The sequence below is a fragment of the Nesoenas mayeri genome, assembly GCF_963082525.1.
Source record: "Nesoenas mayeri genome assembly, chromosome: 2".
Classification (NCBI taxonomy): domain Eukaryota; kingdom Metazoa; phylum Chordata; class Aves; order Columbiformes; family Columbidae; genus Nesoenas; species Nesoenas mayeri.
Window position 1 is genome coordinate 91,616,596 of NC_137543.1, and position 25,826 is coordinate 91,642,421.

The 25,826-nt window shown below is 43.3% G+C and overlaps 1 protein-coding gene across 4 annotated transcripts in view; it reads left to right on the plus strand.

Moving 5' to 3' along the window:
• The window catches only part of RREB1 (ras responsive element binding protein 1), a 126,197-nt gene that overhangs the window by 56,506 nt on the left and 43,865 nt on the right, over nt 1-25,826 (plus strand). For 3 of the 4 annotated variants that reach the window (XM_080338521.1, XM_080338520.1, XM_080338522.1), the window contains 4 exons: nt 1,784-1,903; nt 3,217-3,419; nt 8,048-8,137; nt 9,454-9,617. In XM_080338521.1, coding sequence (XP_080194647.1) covers nt 1,784-1,903; nt 3,217-3,419; nt 8,048-8,137; nt 9,454-9,617 — 577 coding nt within the window. Of the gene's footprint in view, nt 1-1,783; nt 1,904-3,216; nt 3,420-8,047; nt 8,138-9,453; nt 9,618-25,826 lie in introns of those variants that run through there. The other variant, XM_080338523.1, reaches the window with a different exon arrangement.

Sequence of the window (25,826 nt, forward strand, 5' to 3'; positions counted from 1 at the left end):
AAACAACACTTGCGCTTATTCTGTTCAAAATTAAGTCAGCCACCACATAAGTGGTTAAAAAAAAGACAGGGAGGGAAAAGAGGAAAAAAGAAGAAATTGCTGTGTTGTTCTTGAATGTGATGGACCTTTTTTGAAAATAAGCAAAATAATAGCAAAGTTGTGACAGTTAAGGACAAGCAAAATAAAGACAAACAAATAAATAGCTCCCCCAATTACTGGAGAAAATAGAGAAGGGTGGGTGCTTGGCATCACCTTGGATCAAGAAATCTTGGTGTCGCAGGGACCACTAGTGTTTTCTTAGCAGAAAAGTACAAAAATAACTAGGGAAGAGTTACCTTGAGTTGTTCGGGATGGTGGAAAAATGTTTTTTTTGTCAGTTTTTGAAGATGCAGATTGAAAACAGTGTTTGTTAAGAAGTTGATGTTACCCAGAGCCTCAGTCCTGGGCTTAGTCTGGTCCTAGGTTTTGTCTCTAGACAGCGCTGGCTCACTATGTCACGTCATCCGTGTGCTGCTCCCAAGGGGGTCAGCGGTTGATGGGAGGTGGGAAGCTGGAGTCTGCTGCTTTACCTGGCACCGTGTGAAATGAGGAACTGCTGCACATGGGCCAGGCCCCTTCTCTTTGTCTGCCTTTTCTTGTGCGCTCTAAAATGTCAGTAGCTAGGAGAACGTAGTCATTCATTGTTTGTAAATGCTGTTCAAACAGCATTTGAAGATGTGTTATGTGAGTGATTTGCATGTCATCCTTGAGAATACGTTTTTTTAAAAAGAAAGAAATCCTGTTGAGTTAACCACAGTTTGATTGAGGTTGCTTTCTGGGGGAAAAAAAAAAGAAAAGAAAAGAAAAGAAAACCTGTTTTAAGTTTGCTGGATGTGGTTTGTAAATCTGAGATTATGAAATGTCCACAGTGTGTTTGTTTCCACAATGAAATAACTTTTTTTGCTTGTTGAGGTTATAAAGGTGTATTTATCCATTAAAAATGTATCAGTATTTTTCCATATTACAAATAACCCTTTCCAGAGGCTATCGCCGTGGGTGCCGCAGGCAGAGAACTTCTCTTCCTCATGCGTCGATCGTTCCCCGTGACCTCTAAAAATGATGTTTAACTGCCCTGTCATTCTCCAGCCAGAACAGGCATCCTTCCTGAAACCCCAATGATAGCATGATAAGTTTGTGGTTTCAGAAAGGGGTGTGGAGAAATTCTGTCGGCACGTACGATGGTTGCTTATGTCTTCAACTCATCTGGAAACCTTGGGCAGTGGATGTGAGGAATGTGGTCCCAGAAACCTCAGTAGTCATTTCACCACTTCTATAAGGAAGAAAAAGGTCACCATGAATTCATGTATTGGAGTGTATGTTAATCCTCCGAGAAGAGAAGGGGAGAGGAGTGTGTGTATGAAACTGAATTAATTAAATTCTCCAGCTGCAGAATATTCTTCCTACTTCTTAAACAAATGTTGCAGCCATCAGTGATATGCTAGCTTGCTCTCTCCTTCTCTCCCTCCTCCTTTTTATGCTGGCTGAATACTGGGGACCCAGCTGGTGAGGGTTTCTTCTCTTTATTTGCCTGGGTTTTGCTGCTGGCAGAGGCAGCACCATCTCCCAGCCCAGTGTCCAGCCACCCCTGGGACTGGGCTGCACTGGCACTGTTGCCGTGCTTCTGTCCTCAGACCTACGTACCAGTCAGGGGAGCCCTTAAATTAAAGGACTGTAGTCTTATTTTGCTAAAATGGCTTCCAGAAAAACTTACTCCCTTTCTCTTTTTCCATTCTCCCTCACGTAGTGCTCGAGGGTGCTGCTGAAGAAGAGGCTGAAGAGCCAGACGCTACTGTACAGACTACACTAAGTGAGGAGACCAGCAACCAAGAAGAGAGCCACAGTCAATCAGGGGATAAAAATGAAGGTAACTGGTTTGACTAGCTCTATGTGACTCTGTAAATTAGGGCATTGATTAAGGGTTGTTGAAACATTTCTTTCCTATCCATACCCCTTATCTATGTGAAGACTATAAGATACATTCAGCAGAACGCACTGGTGCATAGATTTCTTTCCCCATCACTAACCTTTATCTGTCTGCAAAGTACAAAATAGGTTGAGCAGAAGTATGGGCACATAAATACTCAACTACCACTGCAGGCTTCCAAACTAAGATTTTCTTGGCTCCCAGTTACTTGGCACAACATTACTTAGCCTCAAAAAAAACACCTGTTTATAATGCTCAAACTTATCTTCCAAAGACAGTATTATGCAGAGATCAGATGTTCGCAGACAAACATGTTCCTCCTTGTTCAGCCTCACATCCACTTGGGTTACAGTGACTTTCTCACAACACACATTAAGATTCTGTGCTCTCCATCAGAGGTGACAGAGCAATAGACTTGCAGGGTGTTTGTGAGATTTTTTTTTGGGCAAAAGGAGTGTTTAATTTCCTTTTCAAACTCGAGGAAAGTGGAAGGCCTTAACTGTGTGTTTGATGTGTCTGTATGTTCAGAAACCAGAGCTGATATGTTAGGTGTGTTTTGAATTTGGTATCTGAGATAGGAGCATCCCTGCTAGACACAGAATGTAGCAGCTTTAGCTGTGGCATTAGCCATGGGTGTAACACATATTCTCAATGGACGAATGTGGCTTGGCAGACCAAAAAGAAGAAAGAATCTACATAGATCCCAGCAATGGCAGTAAAGAGGCATTTGAGGGGATCTGGGGGTTTGTTTTGGTTGGATTTTTGCTAATTTAGCTTATTTCATATACAGAGTTGGCTTAAGCTATGCTAGAAAGAGAACCCAGTACCCTACACTGTGTTACTAATGCCTTAATTGTGCAGTTCTTCTCAAAACACATTTGCTTGAATGATTGTGCATTCATCAGTACTGCTCTACTAGTTCATGGTGATCAAAAGGTACCATGAATAATGCCATTTTACAGTGAGAGAGTTTAAGGTAAATGACTCTATAAGCCCCATACTGAATTAAGGTTGGAAATGAAGATTATGTGCATGTCCTGTGAGAAGAAATGTACACCTTGTCCTATGCGTTCCAATATGAGAAACTTTTCCTGTTACAAGAACTCCAATTATTATGAGCTGCTTGTGCTCCATGATGATCCAGCAGAATGTGATGAAAGTTAGAGGCAGCTTAAAATATTGTGGTGCTTTATTTTTTTTTTTTTCAGATGGCTTAGAGGAACTCTTATGTGTGCTTTTGTTTTTAATTGTAGAGCAGCAGCTGGAAAGCTTAAACAGCTACAAGGTATCACCAAGCTCACCGAACAGTTTGGACGGAGCAGACTTGTCCTCCATTGACGCCATGATGTCAGCAGTGATGAATGTGGGGAAGATTGCTGAAAATGGTGGGAACTCTCAAAATGTCAAATCCCCCTCAAAGTCTCCTGCACCAAATCGAATTGGCAGAAGGAACCAGGTATGTAAACCCAAATGCAGGGAGGGCGAAGGGGATACAAGTAGCTGCATGGGAAGTGATAAGACATAATTATGTTTCTTTTATATTTTTGCCTTTTTTTCCCTTCATGGGTATTTCCTGCCTCTGCCATTGCTCTTCTGTATATGTTTTCTGGTGGCTCTCCAGAACATAGCTTTAGAAATCTGGAAATTGAAGGGATCTGCTTGCTTGGATTCACATGTAAAACATTTGAGCACAGGCTCCAATATCATGCTATGGTGAGCTGGTCTAGCAGATGCCAATAGCAGAGGCAAAGCCACCTAAGAGTTGCCAGTTCTTCCCCACCGCATCCTTTCTCCAGGCTCTTGCATTTGCATGATCTGTTGGGGCACCAGTTCATTTAACGAGCCGAAGAGAAAATAAATACCTCAGAGAGGAGCAGAGCGGTGCGGCAGGGGACTTGGCTCAGCCGTTCTGTGGGACCCCTCATGAGGTGTGCAGCTGTCCCTAGGGAGGATCCAAGTGACAGAAGGTTAAAGGTGGTGCTAGAACAAACATCCGTCAGGATTCACAGTTCACAAATGTGTAGTGTAAGGTGTTTTTACTTCATTGTTAATAAAACTATGAAGCTTTTATCAGTTTTTTTTCCATTTACCAGTTGATGGCACCAGTTCATAGCAATATTGATCTAAACAAGTAGAAGGAGAGAGTCATATCAGTTAAAGCTGTGATTATTTATATCCATGTTTTTCTCCTGCTGGGCCAAGCCCTAGTAATGAAGGTGCTCCAAAACAGCAAGAAATACCCCAAATCCCTGAGTCCATTTGACTTTAGAGCTTGTAGGGAAGCACAGAGAATTTGTAAATGAATCAAGATGTTACAGAGACCAAAAAGGTTGAGAGGCATGACTCATGTGATGTTCCTATAGTAGTTTATTAATAGCTTGCCGAGTAGCTGCCCAGTTGACAGACTTATGACTTGTCTTGAGTTTTTTTGCTTGAAAGGGGTTAAAAACCATTAACTGTAAATGAACATTGTTAAATGAAGAGCCTGGGCAGTATGTGGGCAAATGTGTTTGTAGGATTGTATTGTCTAGCAGCTGGCTTTGAGGTTTATTTGCAGTGTTTCCACTTAGAAGCTGCCCTGGTTCCTTGATTTCATCATGTGAAATGAGGCATCGGAGTTCAGACTAGTCTCAGTGGCAGTGCTATTACACAGCTGTCCGCCGGTACACCATGTGGTTTGGCTTCAGGGAAGTTTATTAGCGTTAGTGACCTTTATTCCACCTGATATTTCGATGGGCATCGAATCAAAGGAAGCTCAAGAGTAAATGTGACAGGATTAAGAGGGATTCGTACAGCATAAAAATAAACAAATACATTGAAAACATAGTAAATAGCCTGTTTGTTTTTAGGCTGGAAGATCGTTATCACCAGAGGGGCAAATGGCTACATTACTGAGAAAATAGAAGTGAGATGTGAAATATTAAGTGGATATCAGTCTAGTTAGCAGCCTCTAATACATCGAATTTCCACTTTCAGTGTAGCAGAATGAAAGCACTGAATTGTTACAGCGCGCAGCAGCACTCAGATCTCAGATTCTGGTCAGAATGTGCCCCTTATTATAATTTCAAGGATAAGAACAGCCAGCTAGTTTTCTGGATCTGACTGCTGTTTCCCATGAGTTGGCAGCGAAACATTTTGCCCTGAACCTTTGTCCTAAAGTCTATGGTTCTCTTTATAATGCTGACTTTATCTTGGCTCTAGTCTACCCATAGTCTAATAAACATGTTCTCACATCAGTCTGCATCCATTTTAACTTCTCATTTACTTTGCTCTTGAAGAAAATAAAAAGTATAACAAACGTGTTTCTTTGAGCTGGAGAAAAACAAATAGACCTAATGCACAATTCTGAAAGCATTTGCCATCAGTTGAATGCAGAGCAGTTGTGCCAGGTTGACTTACTAAAGGAAAAGTAGCTAAAAAATTAGCTGCTAATTTTATCTTTCAGTTCAGGAAGCGTATTTTCACCAGCCTAGCTCCAGTGGGTTAGCTGAGTGCTGTGTTTCAAATTTGTGAGTACTTGAGGTTGCTTTTACAGTAGGGATGCTGAAGTTTTTTGGTCTTGATTGAGTCAGTCAACGGCATTCCTGTTGCAGCTACCCTGGATTTGCTTGAGCTGTGTTAGGGTATGCGGCATGTACCCTGTGTGACCACTGGAGAAAGTTTGGGTTTTAGTTAATAATAAACCCCAGATCCAATACTAATCAGCCCTGGCTGAGCTATAGCGTGTTTCTGATCTTTGCTTCAAGGTGAACCAGTAATGTACTCTATCTTCTGTTAATTTGCTGATTGGAAGAGCAGGCAATCTAGAAAGCAGGCTTTGAAACAATCAAGCGCATCATGTAGAACTGCAACACTCATTTAAAAGGGGAGGCAAAAAAAAGTAATAGGTTGATAATTTCACAGAAATACCCTGGGGATTAAACACCATCTAAACTGTCAGCACAGCTGCAGGGATTTTCCTCACGGCACAGCGTGTTTGTTCTCTGTCCTGAGCCAACTTTAACAGGGTTGCAGTATAATTGCAGCTGAACATTACTCCACAGACAGGTTGCATATAGTAAAATCACAGTTATATAAGTAGGATGGAATGCACATGTGTGAATTACATGTTTGTATATAAGAAGTGGGGGGCACTGGGATAATGCATTTTAACTTTCTTGGGGTGTTCATAATGGCAACCTTGCTTGCTTTCTGATGTTTTGTGAGTAATAGTATGTTAAGCCTTGGCCCATGTGCATGAGCTGGAGAGTTTTTAGGATGGAGAGCCCTGAAAAACAGTTAGAAAAAGATATACAAGAGAAACCATAGGGAGGAGTGGGAGACCCTAATCATTGCAGTCCTGGTCCTTTTAGAAGTGAAGTCACAAGTTTTGATTACTTGGGGCAAAATGGGAAAGTAGCTCTTCATCCAAATCCACAGGTCACTGAAATTAATAGAAAATTTTCATGGCCTTAGTTTTGAAAACACAGGGTTATATTTTTGATAGGGGAATCTCCAGAATGGTTCCCCAAATCACGTAGGAAGGGATATTCCTTTACTGAGACTTAAAAATGCCTATGTCAGCACCTTTCTTCCTAACATGCCAGAGAACTTGTCACAGAGGCTCAGGTTAGTCGTTCTCAGTGTTCTCCACAAATGCTTACATCTGACAATCTGGAAAGAGTTGTTGCTTCTGAATTGATGAGGGGAAAATAGCTTTGTGGAGAAAGGAAAAAACATAATCCAGATGCACTCATAGCCGTCAACTCCCTCCTGACCAAAGAGCTACTGAGGGTGCTGCATTTTTTTGTTTGGTTGTTGTTGATGTATTGGGGGGGTTGGTTGGTTGTTTTTCCTTGTTTTCATGTTTTGTTGTTGATGTATTGGGGGGGTTGGTTGGTTGTTTTTCCTTGTTTTCATGTTTTTACTTATGATACTTACAATAGCCAGTGAAGAGGTTCAGTACAGTGTGTGCTTTTGGCATAAATGTTATACTTCCCATCGGTCATGCAGAGATGGTTTTTGTACTCTCGTCACCAGAAAACATAGGTAATGGGTGTTGGATATCTAGCTGGTGAAGATTTACATAATTCTACAGCAAACTGAGGTTTAGTTTTTGGCGCCAAACTGTCTTCCTTTTAGTATAAAGGCATTGGTGCCGAAGCCATGCCTGGGCTTCTTAGTGAGGTGCTGAAAATACCCTGTATGTCATGCAGTAGCCATCCTTGCAGACAATTCAGGCAAACACCTTTGGTTCCTTCAGGAGTGCCATTTTGTCCTTGGCTGAAAGAGTGGCAGCTTGCTCAGTGTCTCAAGGGCATACTTAAAATCCGGCAGAGCTCTCCACTCAGCTTCATCGTTTGCACCACAGTTACTCCTGATTCTCACCTGGGTGGAGAATAACCGGGTTCATAATGTGTTCTTTTTGAGTCACGTACACTCCTGCATTGTCACCTCTTTCTCGCTATGATCTCATCAGATCTTGCAAGCTTCAGAAGGGTTGGGCCTGGCCGGTGTGCCTGCATGGGATGCTTCCAGGAGAAACACAGGATGCTAAGGGAAATGGTGCTGGTGATTCAGTAAACGCCGTTCTTCCTTCTGAGTCAGCTGCAGAGCAGAACACACAGCCCCTAAAAAAGGGAACTGAGCTAGTGCCTTGCTGTCAGGATGGACTAGAAAACCTGAAGTCCCGATGACTTGCATTTATTAAAGATCTTTTGGGAAGATCAGTGGCATCTGCCCACATATTCTGGTGGTATTCCAGTAATTACTTTCTGCTCACCTAAATTCCTGCTGGCAGTTTGAGCTTGTCGCAATAATTGCCTTCATTTCCTGTCCTAAACTGCTACTGCTAAGTATCCATACACTGTTAAAACAGCTGCTGTACTTCTACGGTAGTGGAAATGGCCCCTATTTATAAATTCAGAAGTTTCTGAAACTTCCCTGAGAGATCTATCAGAATGATAAATGTATATATGCAAGTTGTTCTGTTAGCAGTGGCCTTTTGTACTGCGGATGGATTATATTCTTTTCCATCCCCAGCAGTAATAGCTTTCGAGTTTGTTTATATCTATATTCTTTCTGATTCGTTTGTTTTGTTCACAGGAAACAAAAGAAGAGAAGTCTTCCTATACCTGTCCTCTGTGTGAAAAGATTTGCACTACACAGCACCAGCTAACTATGCACATTCGTCAGGTATGCAGAGTGCCAGCTCTTGATTTCTTACTTTTTGTTAAGAGTGTCTGGTTTGCTAACGTGCATTTTGCAATGGTGAAAAATTCCATGTGCACACCAGAGATGCTTCATTATAACTTTATTCAATTGTTTTGCTTTTATTCTAGCTTTCCCCTTGCATTTTCTTTAAAAATAACCCCACAAACCCAACCCTGAGGTGGGTAATTCCTCTCCTTTCCTTCCCCAACACTCCCCCCTGCAGTGACTCAGACAAGGATGTATGTCCTCTTCTGCATAGCTTAAGGTATCCCAAGGATCCGGAAAACCACTTCCATCATGAGGCATAAGTCCTGTTTTCTTATCCTGTTTGAGTACAGATCCTTTTACTGCTAATGCAAATTAAGAACCAGGAAGACAAAATTTTTAAGTTCTCTCAGTGTAGAAGAGCCTCTCAGTCCTTCACAGGGCATAGCAATTTTGCGATGCAGAATTAAGAATACTTTTTTTTTAATGGACGATGCACTTCATTGTGAGCTACAGGCCTCTTCTTGCTCCTCTTGAAATATATGCAGATGTTATAAGGAGATTTGGCCTTTTCTGTCAGAAGGTTCTGCTTTGGATATTAAGGTTGTAGTTCACCACTGAGAGTCCACTAGATACTTATTACTTCAGTTTTTCCCTCTTGTACTGTAACTGTTACTTAATTTTTTTCTTACTCTCCTGGTTTTCTTTTGGTGTATAAAGAAATCTTCAAGTCTCTGAATGCAAGAAAGAAAGAGTGGTACACACAGCACAGTAACTGATGGCCATTTTTTTGCCCTGAAATGCATTCTTATGCCCATAGGAGCCTGTTTACTTCTGTATTCTTACTGTGCAGTCAGTTCAAAATTAATATATTTAAAGAGTATTTGTTTTCAAGTGTCTTGAATTCAGTGCCATGAATTTTGTAATTACATCCTTTTCCTGTTTTCCCCTTACCATCCCCCCAGCCCCAAACCACTGCGCAGGTTAAAGTATGTCAAGGTACCCTTTGTCTGATGGGTTGTTGCTGAATCCCTTTCCATCCCCTCCTGCCACACACCCAGCAGAAATGCTGCATGTTGCAGGCTGTATGAAACAGCTACTTGTGCTGGTGCATTAAGGAGTTAAAAACGAAGGGTGGGATTGGAGTTGAGGGAGGGCTGGGGAGGAGAGGTATACACAGGGCACACCTTTATATAAGGTATTGTGCCAAGTAGCTCTTTAAAGCTGCTTTTAAGAAGTTTATGGTTCTTGTTGTTATTTTACTGGGACTTCAGAAGGGGCATTCAATGAAAAAACATCATTGCTTTCCCTAGCATAACACTGACACTGGAGGAACAGACCATTCCTGCAGCATCTGTGGAAAGTCTCTGAGCTCAGCGAGCTCCCTTGATCGCCACATGCTGGTGCACTCAGGTGAAAGGCCTTATAAATGTTCAGTATGTGGACAGTCCTTCACCACCAATGGAAACATGCACAGGTGAGTTCTGACCGTGACCCAGGAGTTAGGAAAGGATTACAGGGTAGGGGGCTATTTTGTTTCCTTGGAAGGACTTGCAAGCTGACTAGAGACACTTTCTTGGGCATGAAATGTGGGCTGTGATGTACAAGTATGGCATGGCACACACACACACACACACTGCAACTACTAGGATGCTTAGGTTATGTAAGGAAGTCAGAATTGAGAAAAGTCTTCCAGCCCTCTTTGCATAAGAGTTGTTACAGATATCCAGAAGTATTCCTTTTTTTTGTTTTATTATTATTATTTTGAGAAATGGGATAGATTTTCCTGAGGACAAAAACATAAAGCCAGGCTGTATAAGAGCTTCTAATTTTGTAGCTTCAGAGTTGTGGATGCAAATGGTTCTACTGGAACATCTGTGGTATTGTATGCTATGTAGTTAGATATTCAAGTGCTGCCGTGAAGATGCCTTTTTGGAATAATTGATCTCATTTTTAAATACATACATCAGTAGTTGCTTGTCCTGTAGACAACTTACTGCACTACAGATCGGGAAATTCTCTGTAACCCAGGTTGCCAAACATGTTTCGTGCAGTTTCGTTCATAGGGATGTAGCAATATGTACAGTTGTCAATGGGAGAAACAAAATGTTAAATCACATGGATGTTCCTTGCCCTCTCTCATCCCCCGATTCTGTATTCATTTATTTGCATGGGTGGAACACCTCAGAGATGATTAAGACTTTGTGAATTCCCACGTAGTTTTAGTCCCTATATCAAAGAGATTACAACCTACAAAGAAACTGCAAGACAGGTGGGGGAAAGGAATATAGCTTATAAGCAAAATGACAAGAGTGATGGTTACAGCCTGGTTCTGTGTGGGAGGGGAGAGATCTTATTTCCTTGATTGTTACCAGTCATTTTCCAACCAGTGTACTATAGGTGGAATGAAAGGAGTGATTTTTGTGACTATAGGAAAGATAATGTAATGTGCACAAAGGAAGTAATAGCTGCTTGCGGATTTACCTTTTCTGTATCATATTGTCCAGCTTAAACCATTCTGTGAAAACAGAGGAGAAACAGGAGGGAGTGCAGTTTTGTAATTTCATATTTATTTAACTTTTACTGGACTGGAATTGGAGAGAGTTGGAGAGAGGTGTAAAATGAGAAGGGAGAGACACAAAAACGTTCAGAGGAGATACTGGCCTTGGGTGTTGAATACATCACTGTCTGACTCATCTGACCAGAGGTGTTGCAAGCCACATGTTTGCCAGACTGGGTCATTATTCTGTCTGCTGTGGGGAAGGCAGGGCAGCTGCTGAGTTGCAGCCGGTGCTGCTGTCAGCATCCAAGGGTGAATTCCAGTGCCAGGACTCTGGGGTGGCGGAACACTTGTGTCCAGGTCCTCAGCCCAGGCTGCTTGCTGAAGGGGTGCTGGTGGGGTTGGTTTGGCTTTTTGCTCGCTGGGCATCTGCTCATCCTCTCCCAGAAGCAGGAAAGGGAGGTTTCCCCTGAGACTTGACTCAGGCCTATCAGATGCTGATGTAGTCACCTTTACATGGGGATTTCCCCGTATGGCAACTCTTCTGGTGCTTTAGTAGATTTGCCAGAGTTGCCAGGCTGAGTGACTTGCCCAGCAGAAGTGAGTACCAGTCAGAGACTTTTGGTTGAGAAGATTGCTTGGTTTAAAATTTGTCTTTTAATGAGATGTTGCTTGAAGTTACCTGGATGGAATGCTGTATTTACTCACCGCACTAAGAAGGACCTATATTCATGCAGGGAAAATCTTCCTATTAAAAGTTACTTCCATCTGACAGTTTCCAGTCTGCTCTGTAAAATTCCTTTTCTGTAGGCCCACGCCACAGCAGATGGGTGGGACATTGCAGAAACCTGTTACCGAGCTTGGTGGCACTGCAGCAAGTGACCACAGGCCTGTGATAGGTAAGATCCTGAGCACACTGAAACAGTCTAGTTTTACTAAAGGAAGATAGTGGTTAGCAGGACTGTGCCACTGGTTTGTTTTTGGTCTGGTTTGGATTGGTTTTTAGTGAATAACCTTTTCTTGTTGCTATAACAGAGTATAATAGTGAATCATGATGCTAAAGTGGAAAGCATAAATGTGCAAGTAGGCAGATTAGTGTAAATGCAAAGTGAAATGAAATTTGTTATCTGGTGTTATGGCACACTCACGAGGAAGATGTTCATTTTGCCCACCGGGTGCCTCCTTCTGAAACAGGTATTTCTAGTCTTAAGATGGTGTGAAGTAAGTTCTTTCATAGGCATCTCAAACTCAGCTGTAGCATCAGGTCCAATGGGCTGCCAGTGCAGTGGATGAATGCATCTCACAGCATATTCAAAACTGCTGCTGCCTCAGGATCCCAGAGCAAGGACCTGCTTGCCAGGTCCTGCCTTGTGTGCAGCTCCCACAGGCTTTGCTCATGGGGGTGCCGTGTCTGTTCTTTTGCACCAGCTGTCCAGCTGGATGATAACACACATCCATTTTTCTATGCTTTTGCATTGTTTTTGTACTACAGTATCTAAGAAGTGACAGATATATAGCCGAAACAGTGGAGAGTAAGATTTCTAACCCAAGCCTGGCAGCCAGCATGGTGGTATCCCTGAAGACCTGCACAGGGTGTGGGGTCAGAGAAAGATGCTGTAGGTTTAGCACAAAGTCATGAATGTGCTACCAAAGAATCAACGTAGCTTATAAAGGTCCTGCAGGAGCCTCCCAAGCAGAAGTGAGGGACAGAAGTGAGGGAGAAGTTAGTCTGACAGTATCTGAACAGGGGTAAAAATGTGTAGGCATATGCTACATACATCCTGTCTTATCTTTCTCCCCCTCTGCCTTGTTCTGGCTCTTATTTAACTGTCTATGGTATTTTTTTTAATCCAGACATTCAAAAGGCCTTTTAGGGGAAAAAGTCCAAGGGAAATATTGTGCCACAGGAGTGCCTATTGCTGTTCCATCTCAGGATGAAATTTCTGATCCATTTTTCCACCTCACAGCAGCCAGGTCATTAGACATTCAGCTGAGCAGAGAGGGGAAGGAGGCAAATTTTTGTTGCTTTTTGGGGTTAGAAAATATCATCTTGTTACACTCTCAAGTGCCTATCATCTCCATCAAAAGCAGTTTTTCTCTACCCTCACTTTATTAAGGGAGAAAAAAGCCCCTCAGAGCTCTTGTTTGTTTCTCTTTTGCATGACATCTAAACATTTTTGCAATAGCCAGACTTTTTGTGTAGTGAGAATGCTGTTCTCTGCCCACCTTTTCTCTGAGGTACTCTAGCTGTGCTGGATGGTGCATGTGCTTCTCACCTGTGAAATTGATGCTGCCCTTCCTGACTCCCACAATATGTGACACTTCATTTGTAAATGAGTCATAGCCTCTCACATAAAGTCCTGTTTCTTTTTGTTGTGCTCCTTGGCTCCTTGTCAACAAGTCAAGTTGAATGGGCACAGCAGACATGGGTGGAGGGGGAAGGTTCTCTTCTGGAGCACCATTCAGAAAAAAGAGGTTAAAACCTGCTTCCTTTTCTGACCAGGGTGACTCTTGGCCAGGATTTTTCAACGGGGAACTGTGAGCCTGGAGCATCTTAGAAAATACTCTTAGAGCTGCCAGACCGCTCAGGAATGGCCTGAGCCTCCTGTGGGGACAGTCACTGTTGGAGAGAGCAAAGGTCTCTGGAGAGTGCTAAATGTCCAGCATGGAAAGCTGATTTTCTCATTCTTCTGAATCTGTCATCAAGCTTACTGCCTCCATATCAGTGCTGCTCCTTCTGTTTGGGGAGGGTTGTTGCAATCTGGCACGATATCTGGGAGATCTGTCGGTGTCCAGTATCAGGAATAGGAATTCATAGAATGATAGAATCATTTTGGTTGGAAGAGACCCTCAGGATCACCGAGTCCAACCATAACCTAACCTAACTGTAGCACTGAACTATGTCCCTAAGAACCTCATCTGAACGCCTTTTAAACCTCTCCAGGGATGGTGACTCCACAACTTCCCTGGGCAGCCTGTTCCAATTCCCGACAACCCTTTCTGTGTAGAAATTTTTCATAACATCCAACCTGAACCTTTCCTGGCCATTTCCTCACATCCTATCACTTGCTACTTGGGAGAAGAGAGCAACACCCTCCATGCTACAACCTCCGTTCAGATAGTTGTAGACAGCAATGAGGTCTCCCATCAGCCTCCTTTTCTGCAGGCTAAAATTGCTCTGGAGGAGGAGAGCTGGAGATGATGCTGAGTTTTTCACAAAGATTTATTTTTGACCAGTGCTGGCAAGAGCACGTTGTTTTGGAAGTAGCCAGCCTTCTAGCATCAGGGACTGATTCGGGACTTGGGGGGTTGTTTTCTTGGGGCTTTTTAGGAATTTGGAGGAAGGAGTTAGGTCATAGTAATTTTGAGTTCAGACTTCCCATGACTGGAATGGTACTGCAATGATCAGTACATGAGAAAATCTGCAATTTAGGATATGCTCATTCTCACACTTTTACGCCAGAGACACAGACACTGTGGCTTTCTCTCAGTCACAGTAAATGAAAGTTGACTATTCTCAGATCTCCAGCAGGAGCATAAACTATATGGAAGGAAGTGTGTGTGGGGGTATATAAAGAGTTTTCTGTAGCGCTTAAGAAGCTGGGGATTTCCAAAGTAGTGTTTCAAATCAATAGATTGCAATTACTAAAAGCTTTCCATCTGTACTGTCAAAGTAGCTCTCTCGGGAGTTATCTATGAATAATACCAAGTCTGTGGAGCCCTTTTGGGTCCAGACTCCGCCACCAAAAAGGAGGTTGCAAGCCTCTTATTCCATCTCCACCACCGCATGTCCCCAAAATGCAAACAGAGGAGTTAGGCCGCTGCTGTGGGTTTTAGTGGTGGTGGTGGCTTAGTGAGGGGCCTTGAGGTGGAGAAAAGCCTTTGCTTGACTTACTCTGTTGCATTCCAGTGGAACGTGCATCAGGCTTCAGGGAGAAGGGTGATGCCTCCACTTGCTCCAAAAGGGTTTCCTTTGGGGGCAGGAGACTTCACCAGCGGCTCCTTTTCCATTTCTGTGACTGAAGATGGTCTGTGCCTGTCACTTTAAAATCACATTTTCCTCCCTGCCAAAGACATGCTCTCCATGCAACTTGAAAATGTTAATAGGATATAAATGCCAGAAGGGAGGCAAGAAATGACCTTCCTGCCAGTTTCCAGTGGGGAGCTCTTAAAGGCTCTGCGGCAAGTCTGAAAAGAGCAAATGGGGTAATATATATATTTCAGCCACAGTTTCCCCAGTTTGGTAAATGAAACTGCAGCATCCATGCTTGATGTTCACCAGACTCTCCAGATAAGTGCAGTAATGCAAACTAACTGAAATGTTCCATATGAAACCAAAACATAACAGCTATCTATCTTCTTTCTCTTTTTCCCTTCGTTACCCCATACCTCAAAAAATTCTTCGTAATGGCTTTTTATTTACATCCTACTTAGGTAGCTGTAGACTGTTTATGCACCATCTCAGGAACAGGTCTCAGAGTTCGGGGATTTTTTTTTTTGGCACATGTGAAACACCACATGCAACAACCACATGCAGAAGTCTTTGAAACTCAAATTGGAAGATCTGGATCGCAGAAGCTATGCTTTGAAGCATGCTTACAAAGGGTCCTATCAAAGAAGGTATTTTTTTCTTTTAATTAAGAAGGCACTTTCATTCTCAGTCTTACTTTCAGTGCTACATCATTTTCCCAAACTTCCCCTTTTAATGCGCTGCGGAGAGACAAACAGCTGTTTTAGTTATCAGGGTATAGTACTATTCTGATGTTCAAATTAAGTTGTCTTCAAACAATGCTTCATGTGTGTATACGTTACTGAGTTTTTTGAGAAAGGTAGAAAATGCGCAAGCTGGAGGGTAACCTGTGAATTTTGCTGTTTTAACTGGCCCTCTTCACTGGCAAATGAAGAGTGTCAAAGATTGTAACATAGTGGCTGGAAGATGAGTGTTGGATCCTGATAAAGGCACAGGGGTTGGGATGTGTACGCTTTACTGATGTCCCCGCCGTCTTTAGCATGGGTCTGTGTTTCATGGGCAGGCATGCGTGCAGGCTGCCTGCGACTTCGCACATATTCAGCATGCAGAGCGTCCTCAAGATCTGGCTGAATCCGTCCTCTCTCTGCATTCCACCTGTGAATTGCTCCTGTGTTATTTATGGTATTGGCCCGCTTCCAACACGTTGTTGTGTGCTTTGTAGGGTGCAGGGCAATAACAGTGCCCAGCCTATAAGTACAAATAGGATCTCTGCAGTCTAGCATGTGCAGTCTGGCGTTTGCTTAAGATGGGAGTTTTTGGAGGCAGAGCATAGCCAAAGGTGATGATGAGTTGTTTTTTTTTTCTTCCAAAAGAGAGGAATTGCCTCATAACAACATGGTTTGGTTTCTGGTGGTTTGTAAAGATGGCCAAGTGGAAATTGGGTGTTAAATGTTGGGTTAGCTTTGAAAAACTGAACTTAGAAGATCTTGAAGCTGAAAACAGTCAACGAACTTGCCACGCTGAAAATGACTGACACTCCACACATGTCAAAAGGCCCTCTCTTACTGTCTTGCTCAATGGAGATGTCTCTTTGGTCATCTCTTAAGGAGCTTTTATTTCGACATAGTAATTGGCAGGCAGTGCTCTTAAATATGAAGAAGCAGGCTGTATTACAGGCTTTCAAATCCATTCCTTGTACATAGGGGATGATTTAACCACTGTCAGCATGCTAGTGAAAGATAAGCTTCAGCAAATGCAAGTGCCCTAATTCTTGAGCAGGGATGACGAACACAAAGGACTAATTTCTTCCTGTAATAATTGATGACTGTAGTTGTAGGAGACAGGTGAGATGTGATAGCTGTTTCAGTTTTCTTTGCAACTAAAAAATATTTCTTATATTTTCACTAGTACATTTTGTAAATAAGGATGTGGAAAAAGGTGGAGGGAAGCTTTTTGGTCTTCTTCTGTGAGCACATATATCCAGAGTAAATGTTTGGTATTCTGCTGGGATCCCCACATTTTTAAGAAAATTAGGAAGTAAGGAAGGGAAAGAAAGAAAAAATCAGGCCTTTTCAACAATTACAGTATTAAGAGTCTATTTCTCTGTGTCTTTGATGAGAATTAGAAGACGACAGTATTTTATTGGTCCCAGGTGGAAACTATTTCATTCACATAATTCATAAATAGGGTGCTCCAAGAAAGCCCTCCATGGATATCTTCAGCGGTAAGAGACTCTGAAGGAGCTCTTGTGTGACAGTACCTCTGGGAGCCGTCAAAGCCAAAAGGAGATGCCATGTTTTCAGACATGTTAGATGCTGCTTGTAGCCTTGGACAGTGTCCCCCTTCGGTTATCATTAAAGAACAGCAAAGGAAGTTAACACAAAAACACTAATGCTGAGATCTGATTAGAATCAAGCGAAGCAAGGAAGTGCAGAGTTAAGATTTATACGCAGACCTTAATTAGCTCCATTGTTCTTGAGAACCAAAGCGTGCACAATGAGGAACATTATACTTGCATCTCCAGAGCTCTTCAGTACCCAAATGTAAGAGAGACCTCAGTGTGCTTTTCAGTCCTAGATTTTGTGTGTGTTGCCTTTAAATAATAGCTAAGTCTGGTCTTGTGCTTCGTGAGGTTGTGGATTTTTATGTTTTGGTTTTCTGCGGTCAGAATAAAGGGGACACGCTGCCCTCACTAAGTTATAGGTTTCTGGTGCGACATGTGCCGAGGGGAAGGTGGTCTGACGTAGCGGGGTAACACCGCCCTCCTCATGGGCAATAACATAAATCTCGGTATAACAGAGCGTATTGAGTGTAGCTTAGTGCTGCTTTGTTACCCGTGTCACAGTTCAAATGAGCACAAGCCACTTGACAGATTAGACTCTAGTTGCAGAGCACATGGCAGCGCCAGACCTTGATCTTTCTGCATAAGTACCCTTTCAGGAACATCACCTCCTCTGAAGGTTTAGTATTCTCAGGGATGTCACCTCCCTGTCTCACCTTGAAGAGCTACAAAATAAATACAAGCCTTAACTTAGCAAGCACTAGAAAATCCAGGCAATCTTTGCGGGGAGTTGAGGTTCTTTTAGTGCTTTGCTGTAAGCCTGACATTAAAGCAATTCTTGCAGGCATGTTAGCTCTCAAGGTTAACAAGTAACATGTTGTTTTGTTGGCATTTTGGTTGGTGATTTGTCTTCTAGCTTGCACTTCGGTTGGGTGATTCTGTGTAGAAAATGCTGGTGGTGAGAAAGTTTGCTGGGAGAGTTTGTATGTTAAGGTAATCTTCGCTCAGCCTGTTGTGCATGCACGTCAGAAATACCTGCATTGCTTCTCTAATGAATGTGTGATCACTCTGTTCCTCCTGTTGTCTGAAAAGGCTCCTGGGCCAAGTACTGACGAGAATGAGGAAAAAGCCTACCTCAAACTGCGTTTGTGGTTTCTGTCGTTCCACCTTTAATGTATGTCTTCCAGCTTTACCTCTTCTCCCCCCAGTATCTAACCTGTTCAACCTGTTCTAGTTCAGCATGCTGGAACCAGCAAACTGCAGAATGTACCCCCTCTCAGGGTCAGCGGATTTTTTTCCTCTTTCTTTTCTCCCCTCTTTTAAAAATAGGCTATTCGTTAGTAGTCGATTATCAGCATTTGGAGAAACTTCTCTAGCTGTAAAAAAATAAACAAAAAGTGGTGAGAGGGATCTTGGCATTTGGGCTTAGCAAGGGGCTTTCGCTTGGGTTTTTGAGCCACAGTGCCCACCTGCATGATGCACACAGCTTAGGCAAAGGCACGGTCTCTAAAATAGTAGTGCCATTATATTATACAACTGGTAAATAATACATAATATGCAAATACTGCTTTCTGTTTCTTGAGGGCATCTATGCTGAGTTCTTCAGGCTGCTCTCTTAGCTGAAGTTTTCTAAACACTCATAGCAATTTTTTGGTAAATCCTTGGAGTTAGCTTTCTAGTACATATGGAAAGATGTCTTAAAAGAGAGGAGGTGTACAACTTCTGTGTGGCTCATTTTTGACATCAAGCTACCTAAATGTGTCATCTTTCTTGATAGTTTCACACTGAGGGTAAAGAGAGTAAAGCAATCTGTATTGCTCATGGACTGCACTGACATTAATTTCACTTGAGGACGAAAGTTCCCAGACTCTTGTAAAGTAGCACAAATCATGCAGGGACTCCTGTTTCCAGCTACTGCACTTGACTAAACAGACATGTAACAAGACGTGAGACCTTTTCCTAGTGCTTCTTTGCTCAGCAGAGGAATGCTCTGAGATCACCGCTGCTGAGGAAGGAGGACCACATGTTCAGGAACAGGAGAGGAAATGGGCTGAGCACGTGAAACCTCTTTTGCTAGGATGCCGTCCTCCACGCTGGGAAAAGTTTGGACAAGTTGTGTGTGCGCGGTGATAACCCCTTACTTCCTTGCCCCTCCAGTTACATGGTGACTGCTGATATCAGGGTGATATGGAGACCCTGCTTTAGCAAAGATGTGCTTCTCTTATCTGGTGCAGCTTCCTTGCTTGCGTGTGTGTGTGTGTGCTGGGGGGAGGCATTCGGCTCCATCTGCACGGCGTCCCCAGCGTTGCTGTGGCCATCTATTTTTTCCTCCTTGAGCTGTGTGACGCAGCAAGTTGTTCTGTGCTGTGTGCCATCAGGATTGCTCAACAGCGGAGTGTGAGAGGGAGGCAACTGCATGTGGGCTTTGCCTGGTTCTGGGAAGTAGCCAGGGCTTATGTTTGCTTGGTTGGTGAAGGAGTGCAGTTTTGGAGGGGAGGCAGGATGTATCTGGGACTTCTTCAACTGTGTTTGGTCTTAAGGATAAAACTTTTCCCCTTTCTGACATTCTTTCTCTATTTTTTCTTTCCTCTCTCTCTCTTTTTTTTTTTTTCCCCCCCCAGATGCTAAAATTTAAAACTGCTCTAATTGTCCTTACTGTTTTCTTTAAATATGAAGTTTCCTAAAAAATCAACAGTGAAGTAATTGACTGAGGTTATATATCATGATAACTAAAGGACTTGCCTGAAAAACACAGATTTCCAAAAAGATGGAAGAAAACAGCAGTTCAGAATGTCCCACGCTAGGTTTTTAGTACATTTAAAAAAAACCTTTATTCCTGCTTAATTGTATTGTTTTTAATAAACTTTTGTCTCCAAGCTGAAAGACCCTCATGGGCCTCAGAGGGATTTTTTTTTTAGTAGTGTCCCTTATGAAAGGGTTTCTTACAGCTTGAAAGTCTCCTTGCAGTATTTGGCATTGTTAGTTTAGATATGAATTTAATGCAAACTGCAGGCAGGCAGTTTGGTGAAGTGATACTGGGACACTCACGCTGCATTTTCCTCCTCTTCTGCCCTCCCTTATGCAAGGGTTGATGTGAACTGCAAATGAAAGTGTTGGGTTTTTTTTGCTATCCTTTGGGAAGCTTTGCTTTGAATCACTTCCCTGTCACAGCATCATCAGGCAAATATTTGTCTCCTTTTTTTTCCTTTGAGATGTCCTGACAACGCTACTGGTAGGGAACAGGAGTAACTTTGAGCCAAGCTGGGAATGCAGTTGTATCAATCTCAGCCTGTTTGAACTTGCTGATTCTCTGTAGCAAGTAGTTGCTTAAATATCTGTGAATACAGCACAATTATTCAGAAATGGTACCCTCCTCCCCTTTGGATTTGTAGATCAGTATCTTTCCTCTCACTCATGCTTATATCTTGCCTTTATTCACAGCAAAGCAAAATTTTATTCTAGGTTAAAAATACAACATGCTTTGTGTGCATGTGTGTGTATCGTATATCCTTAGGTATCATGTATTGGCAGCTGCATGGCACTGGTTAACTTTGCAGACTGTCCGGGTAGCGCTGGAAAGGGATTTCTAATCTGTCATTTGAACATAATCACAGGAGGCTTTTGCAGCCTTAGCGCACCCGGCTAGTCTTGGTGGATCTAAATAATAATACTCATGTCATCCTAATGATGCCGTCTGCTGCCCCGCTGTAAGGCTATTTTTGCTTTGCTGGGAGAACCTCATTGCGCAGGGAGGCAGACAGCGCGGCAGCCCGTGCTGAACTTGGAGGGATGCTTACGGCACGTCTGTGTGGCAGCGATTCCCGGGGGGATGCCGAGGGGGCTGCGGCACCCACGTGCTGCTGCACACCGGGAGCCTCGCTGGGGCCGCCTTAGCCCTGAAAGACACAGAGCTAATGAGGATAACGAGCCGCGCCGCTGTGCCAGCGAGATTGCAGCGCTTGGGTGCCGAGGGGAGCACTGGTTGGGGATCTCCTGCTAAGTTTGGCTAAAATGAGTCAGCCCTTCCCAATCTGAGCCTTCCCCAGACCCGTTCGCCCCACTCTGCTCCTTCTCTGGATGCGTTGCAATGGCTTTCTTACCTGCATAGCCGTGGAGGCGTCTTGCTGTTCAGCTTCTCTTTGTTTATCCCACACTAGCGTTCAGCGCTGGTTACCACTAGAATATTTGGTGGTACTTGAAATTTGTTTTGAGATTGCTCCACAGTTGTAAGAGGGTGTTCCCCAAATGTTTTGGGGTTTGGTATTCCAATGGTTTTGGTATTCCAGTGTCTCTTGACTTGATGTCAAGCATGCATCTGTGTCTGAGGGCTTTTGGGGTCATTTTGGGTTTTTTTGAGGATACAGATAGCAAACAAGCCAAGAAGAGAAGACAAACAAACTCATCCACATACAGACAGTGTCTGATTTACAAAATTACCTGCATCTTTCTGGTTCCTGTGATTACAACTGGCAAGGGCTGAGTGGATTGCTCTGTTAAGTGGGTGATGTTGGTAATTAGCACTGGAAATACATTGTCAATACAGATTCTCTACATGTTTTAACAAACAAACAAGCAACTGACTAAACTCTTTAACCCAAGGGTATAATGTTACTGCACTTTTGAGGTAAGTTCCAGTCATATTCACGAGACTTTTAAGGAGAGGGTTAGCAGCAGTATATTAAGTGATTGCTTCTAAAAATGCTGCTGCTACACTTTTTGTTTAGGATTTGCTTCCCATGCCAAATGGCAGAAGCTTAGAAGAGGACTTCCATGTGTGTTCCTACATTTCTAGGCAATTTGGGTTCAAGTAAAATTTGTTAAGCAGAATGAAACTAAAACAGTGACAAAAACAATGTGACAGAAATCTCTGAAAAGAGATTTTACCAGTTAAGTTTTGAATGCTGTCGTCTCTTGCTCTGTGAGCCATTTTTCGTTCCATGAGGCCTGAAGAATGTCATTGTCCAAATTTCAGCCTGTCTTGGATGCATCCTGCAGTCTTGTTCGTTCTGATATGGTGACACAGAGTTGAAGCTTAGACAAAGGAGGCTTTTGGGTTTTGTTAAACAGAGGTGTTTGGTCATGTTCTGGATTATAGATGTGCTTTGTCTTTGCTGTAGATTGTAGGGGGTTTGATTCTTCAGAGATTGTTTACTGTTATTTGAAGGCAGAAATGTAAGTGGAAATATCTCAGGGAAGAAAACAGTGGAAGAGGTAAAGTAGTTTTATCAGCTAAGTTGTACTTAGGGATCCAACTGGCTCAGTTCTTCCCAGACTAGCTTGGTGGACCTGAGTAACTCTCTATGTTGGAGAAAAAAATATATATATATATTTTAAATAAGGCGAAGGATGGAAAGCACCGATTTTATGCTTAGTCTCTGAATGGTTGGATGTGTGGCTCCCTTCTCTTTAGATAAGCGTCAGATGCATGAGGATCATCCCCTTGATTTTGTGATCACACTGCTCAGAAATCATGAGTGAGATGAGGAAGAGCCCTGTGCAATACAGTAGAGTATAGGGTACATCTAGTGGTAAAGTGGAGAAACTTAGAATAATATGTGGGATATGAAGCCAGAACCTGAACTTGATACTGTCAGATGATCTCTCTGGACTGATAATGCCCGGATTCATTGGCCTCCCAACTGCGTTTCCACAGGCGCGGAGATGTGAGGGAGGAGGAGGGTGTTTATACACGCACTGGATCCTGTGCTCAAGAATTAATCTTGATTTAGATGCTGGGACTTTCCCAAGCAGGCCTCAGTGAAATTGCTTGCTGCTCCCCCTCTGGACATGCTGCTCCTTCTAATCAGACCTACCTGGCATAAACCTCTCTTGACTGAAAGCCAGCACTGCTTGTGCTGCCATCGTTACAAGGGAGAGGCTTAACCCTGGACCCTGCTCAGAGGCTGCAGATACACCCTTTTGCTCCACACCTTCCTTTTGCCCGGGTGTCCAAGCCAGGCAGGCCCTTTCTCTTAGGCATGTGCAGCATGTCAGCAGCCATGGAAACCCAGGGTGCAGTTACAGTGTGGATTTTCTCCCCAGAGCTGGAAATGAGGGATTCCTACGCACACTGAGGGATGCTTCCTTTCCAAGAGTCCAAAAGTGCCACTGATCAGGTTATTTGCATGCAAAGCAGGAGCTCCTGGTTTTATTCCTAATTCAGTGGGACCCAGAGCAGCTGCATCTTGCAGTTGCCTCTCTCGAGATGCTATGACTCCTCATTCTAGCCTTGAGCCAGCCAGTCAAAACCTGCCCACGTTCTGGTTTTGGCATTGAAGCTGTAGGCTGCCCTGTTTCGGGACCTCCAGAAAGCTTATATGATCAACATGCAAATCCTCTCGGCATTAAGAAAATACAGCAGCCCTTTTTGGATATGCGGTAAAGACTGGGATGTGACCAGCGGGAGCTGCATTTCACTTCAGTAGGACACATGCTTTTTTATTTTTTCCCTCTCCTATGAGTCACCTCCCTTAGGCACTGATCCAGCACCATCCATGGGGAGAAAAAGGAGTAAGGCACTTGAGTTCTGCAGTTGTTTATTGTTACAAAAGTCTCAATCCTTCAATGAAAAGTACCGGAGTATTCACTTGCTACTGTTCTGGTGGAATATTCACCCTTCTGAAATCACTCTCTGCATTACAGTGTGGGGCTGAAAACTCTTTCTGCCTGTTTTAAAAAAAGAAAAAAAGTAAGGCAAGAAGCTGGGGATATTCTTGTGCGGTATCATCTTAGTCATCCCGTTCACGTGACGGTTAGAGGAAGAGGAAAGTTATGGCAGAAGAGGGGAAGTAGAAGGTGATTCTCATGGGGAGGATGGAATGGAAGGCAGTCAGGCACTTGAGAAATGTGATTTTGTTGAGAGGGCTGACTGGCACATGGTCGTAGCACAGTTGGATCCTCTTGGCTCACCTATGAAATTCCTTGTGTGAGGAGGAGGGAAGAGATTACGAGGGGAGCTTTTTCACGCACAGCTGTGCCGCAAAAAGCCTAGCGTGTAGCAAGTTTTCTGCATTTTTTGCATAGCAGTTCTTAAACACGGAGAATTTAGTTCAGAGGTGGATCAGACCTTGTTTGGAAAAGACTTAATTTCCTCTTTCCATTTCAGGATTATTCTTTGCAAATTCTTCTGGCTTTCTGTCTGGTCTTGTTTTAAATGGAGTTCCACCACTTTCTCTGAGAGGTTAATCAAGGCTAGCTACCATTTAGTGCAAGGGAGTCCTCCCTAGTATTAAGCTCAAATTTTTATCTCCTTCCTTACATCCTGTGTATTGCGGTTGCATTTTAGTGTTCCACCCTCAGTACTGTCCAAGTGTACGTGTACTTGCATGCGTGCTGTGGAGACTAATAACCACCACATGAAGTGCAGGTTTTAGGGCTCTGTACCTTCCCCAGCTTGTCTGCTGTTCTTGGGTTGCTCTGTAGGATGGCTCAGAGCCACAATTCATTGATTTAAATCAGGAAAAAAAGCCAAGTTTCATCCGCTGTGGCTCTCTTCTGAGCTGCAGCAGGGAACACTTCAGAGCTGCTGGCACATGTTACTGTAACCTGTGTCTGTGGCTTAATATGAGCAATTCTGTGCATGTCCTTATGCCCTTCTTTATTTGCACTACATTCTCACTTAAAGTGTTGAGTGTATATCTTCATTTTTTGGAACTGATGAATGTCATATCATTTTCCTTCATCATTGTAGGATGCTGAAAGCCAGGCTGACTGATGAGCCTGGCTGTCGTATTCAAAGTATGCCAGTGTTGTCAGGCCAAAATACGTTGTTATAGTCACAACGGGAAAATAACTTCCAAGCACAGCTTTGTTCCTGTTCTCCTTGTATCTTGGCAGACTAAACAGTGAGATCGAGCATTTTCAGCATTACATGTAAGATCTAATCAAGGAAAATTCTTCTAAAGGAGGATAAGACACAAATATTCACCCCCCTCCCCCTGTTAATTGTAGTTAGGAAACTTTTTAAGTGAAATAAGCCTTGGTGAAGGGAGTGTTTAAAAGAAAGGTTGTGGATGTGGATGTGACTTGGCATCTGCTGCAGTTCAGCGAAGTTGGGTGATAAATGTTTTCTCCAGGCAGAATGACATCCACGTTGCAGAGTAAAATAGAGAGATGAAGATTGTATCAATCCTTTGTACTGCTTGGCTTTATCTTGGCGCTTATCTTGGGCTGTAGCTCTAGTAATCTTTTTCCTCTCCACCCTTGACTTGAGGTAGTGAAACTTGCTTAACCTGCCAAAGGAACAAACCTGCTGGCTGTAACGTGGACAGGTTGCGACTCTCTTTGAGAACTCTGGAACCTGCTGCTTTGGTTTTGGATTTTCCTTTTTTCCTTCATGATTGCATGCAGAGAGCTATCGCAGCGGTTGTGATATTCAACCTACACAGTAAAAGTCAAAGGTGCAAGTCAGGGTGTCTTCCTGTTTATAGCTCAATAGCTCAGGCTGCTTCCTTTCAAATATGCAAAACTAAAGCACAAGGGATTCCCACATTCCTTGGCTGTGGGTACGGATTCTGCCCTCGCTTTTAGGGCATGGCAAAAGGGCGTGTGTTGCGGGAAGGAGAACTGCAAGCTTGGGGCAGCGATGGGGCTTTGACATCAGCCATAGCAAAGCCCCGTCGCTGCGGTGCTGCACCCACGCCAGCAAGCACTGCCTTATTAGCACACGTTCTATTGCAAACGTGGCTGGACTGCTCCAGGGACTTGCAGGAGCCGCTGTGTTTGCGTGTGTTAGGTCACACCAGGCAGAGGTGCCACGTTAGACCGACACTAATCTGGAGATCTCAACAGTTTCTCCAGTTGGTACATGGTGGATGTGCCATCGCAGCCCTCTCAGGTAGGAGCAGCTCCGTCAAAACAGGCGGAGTTCAACAGGTGGACAAACGGCAGGAGGAAAGAACTCAGCCCCAAGGAAGCTGTTTTGCATGGGTAGCTG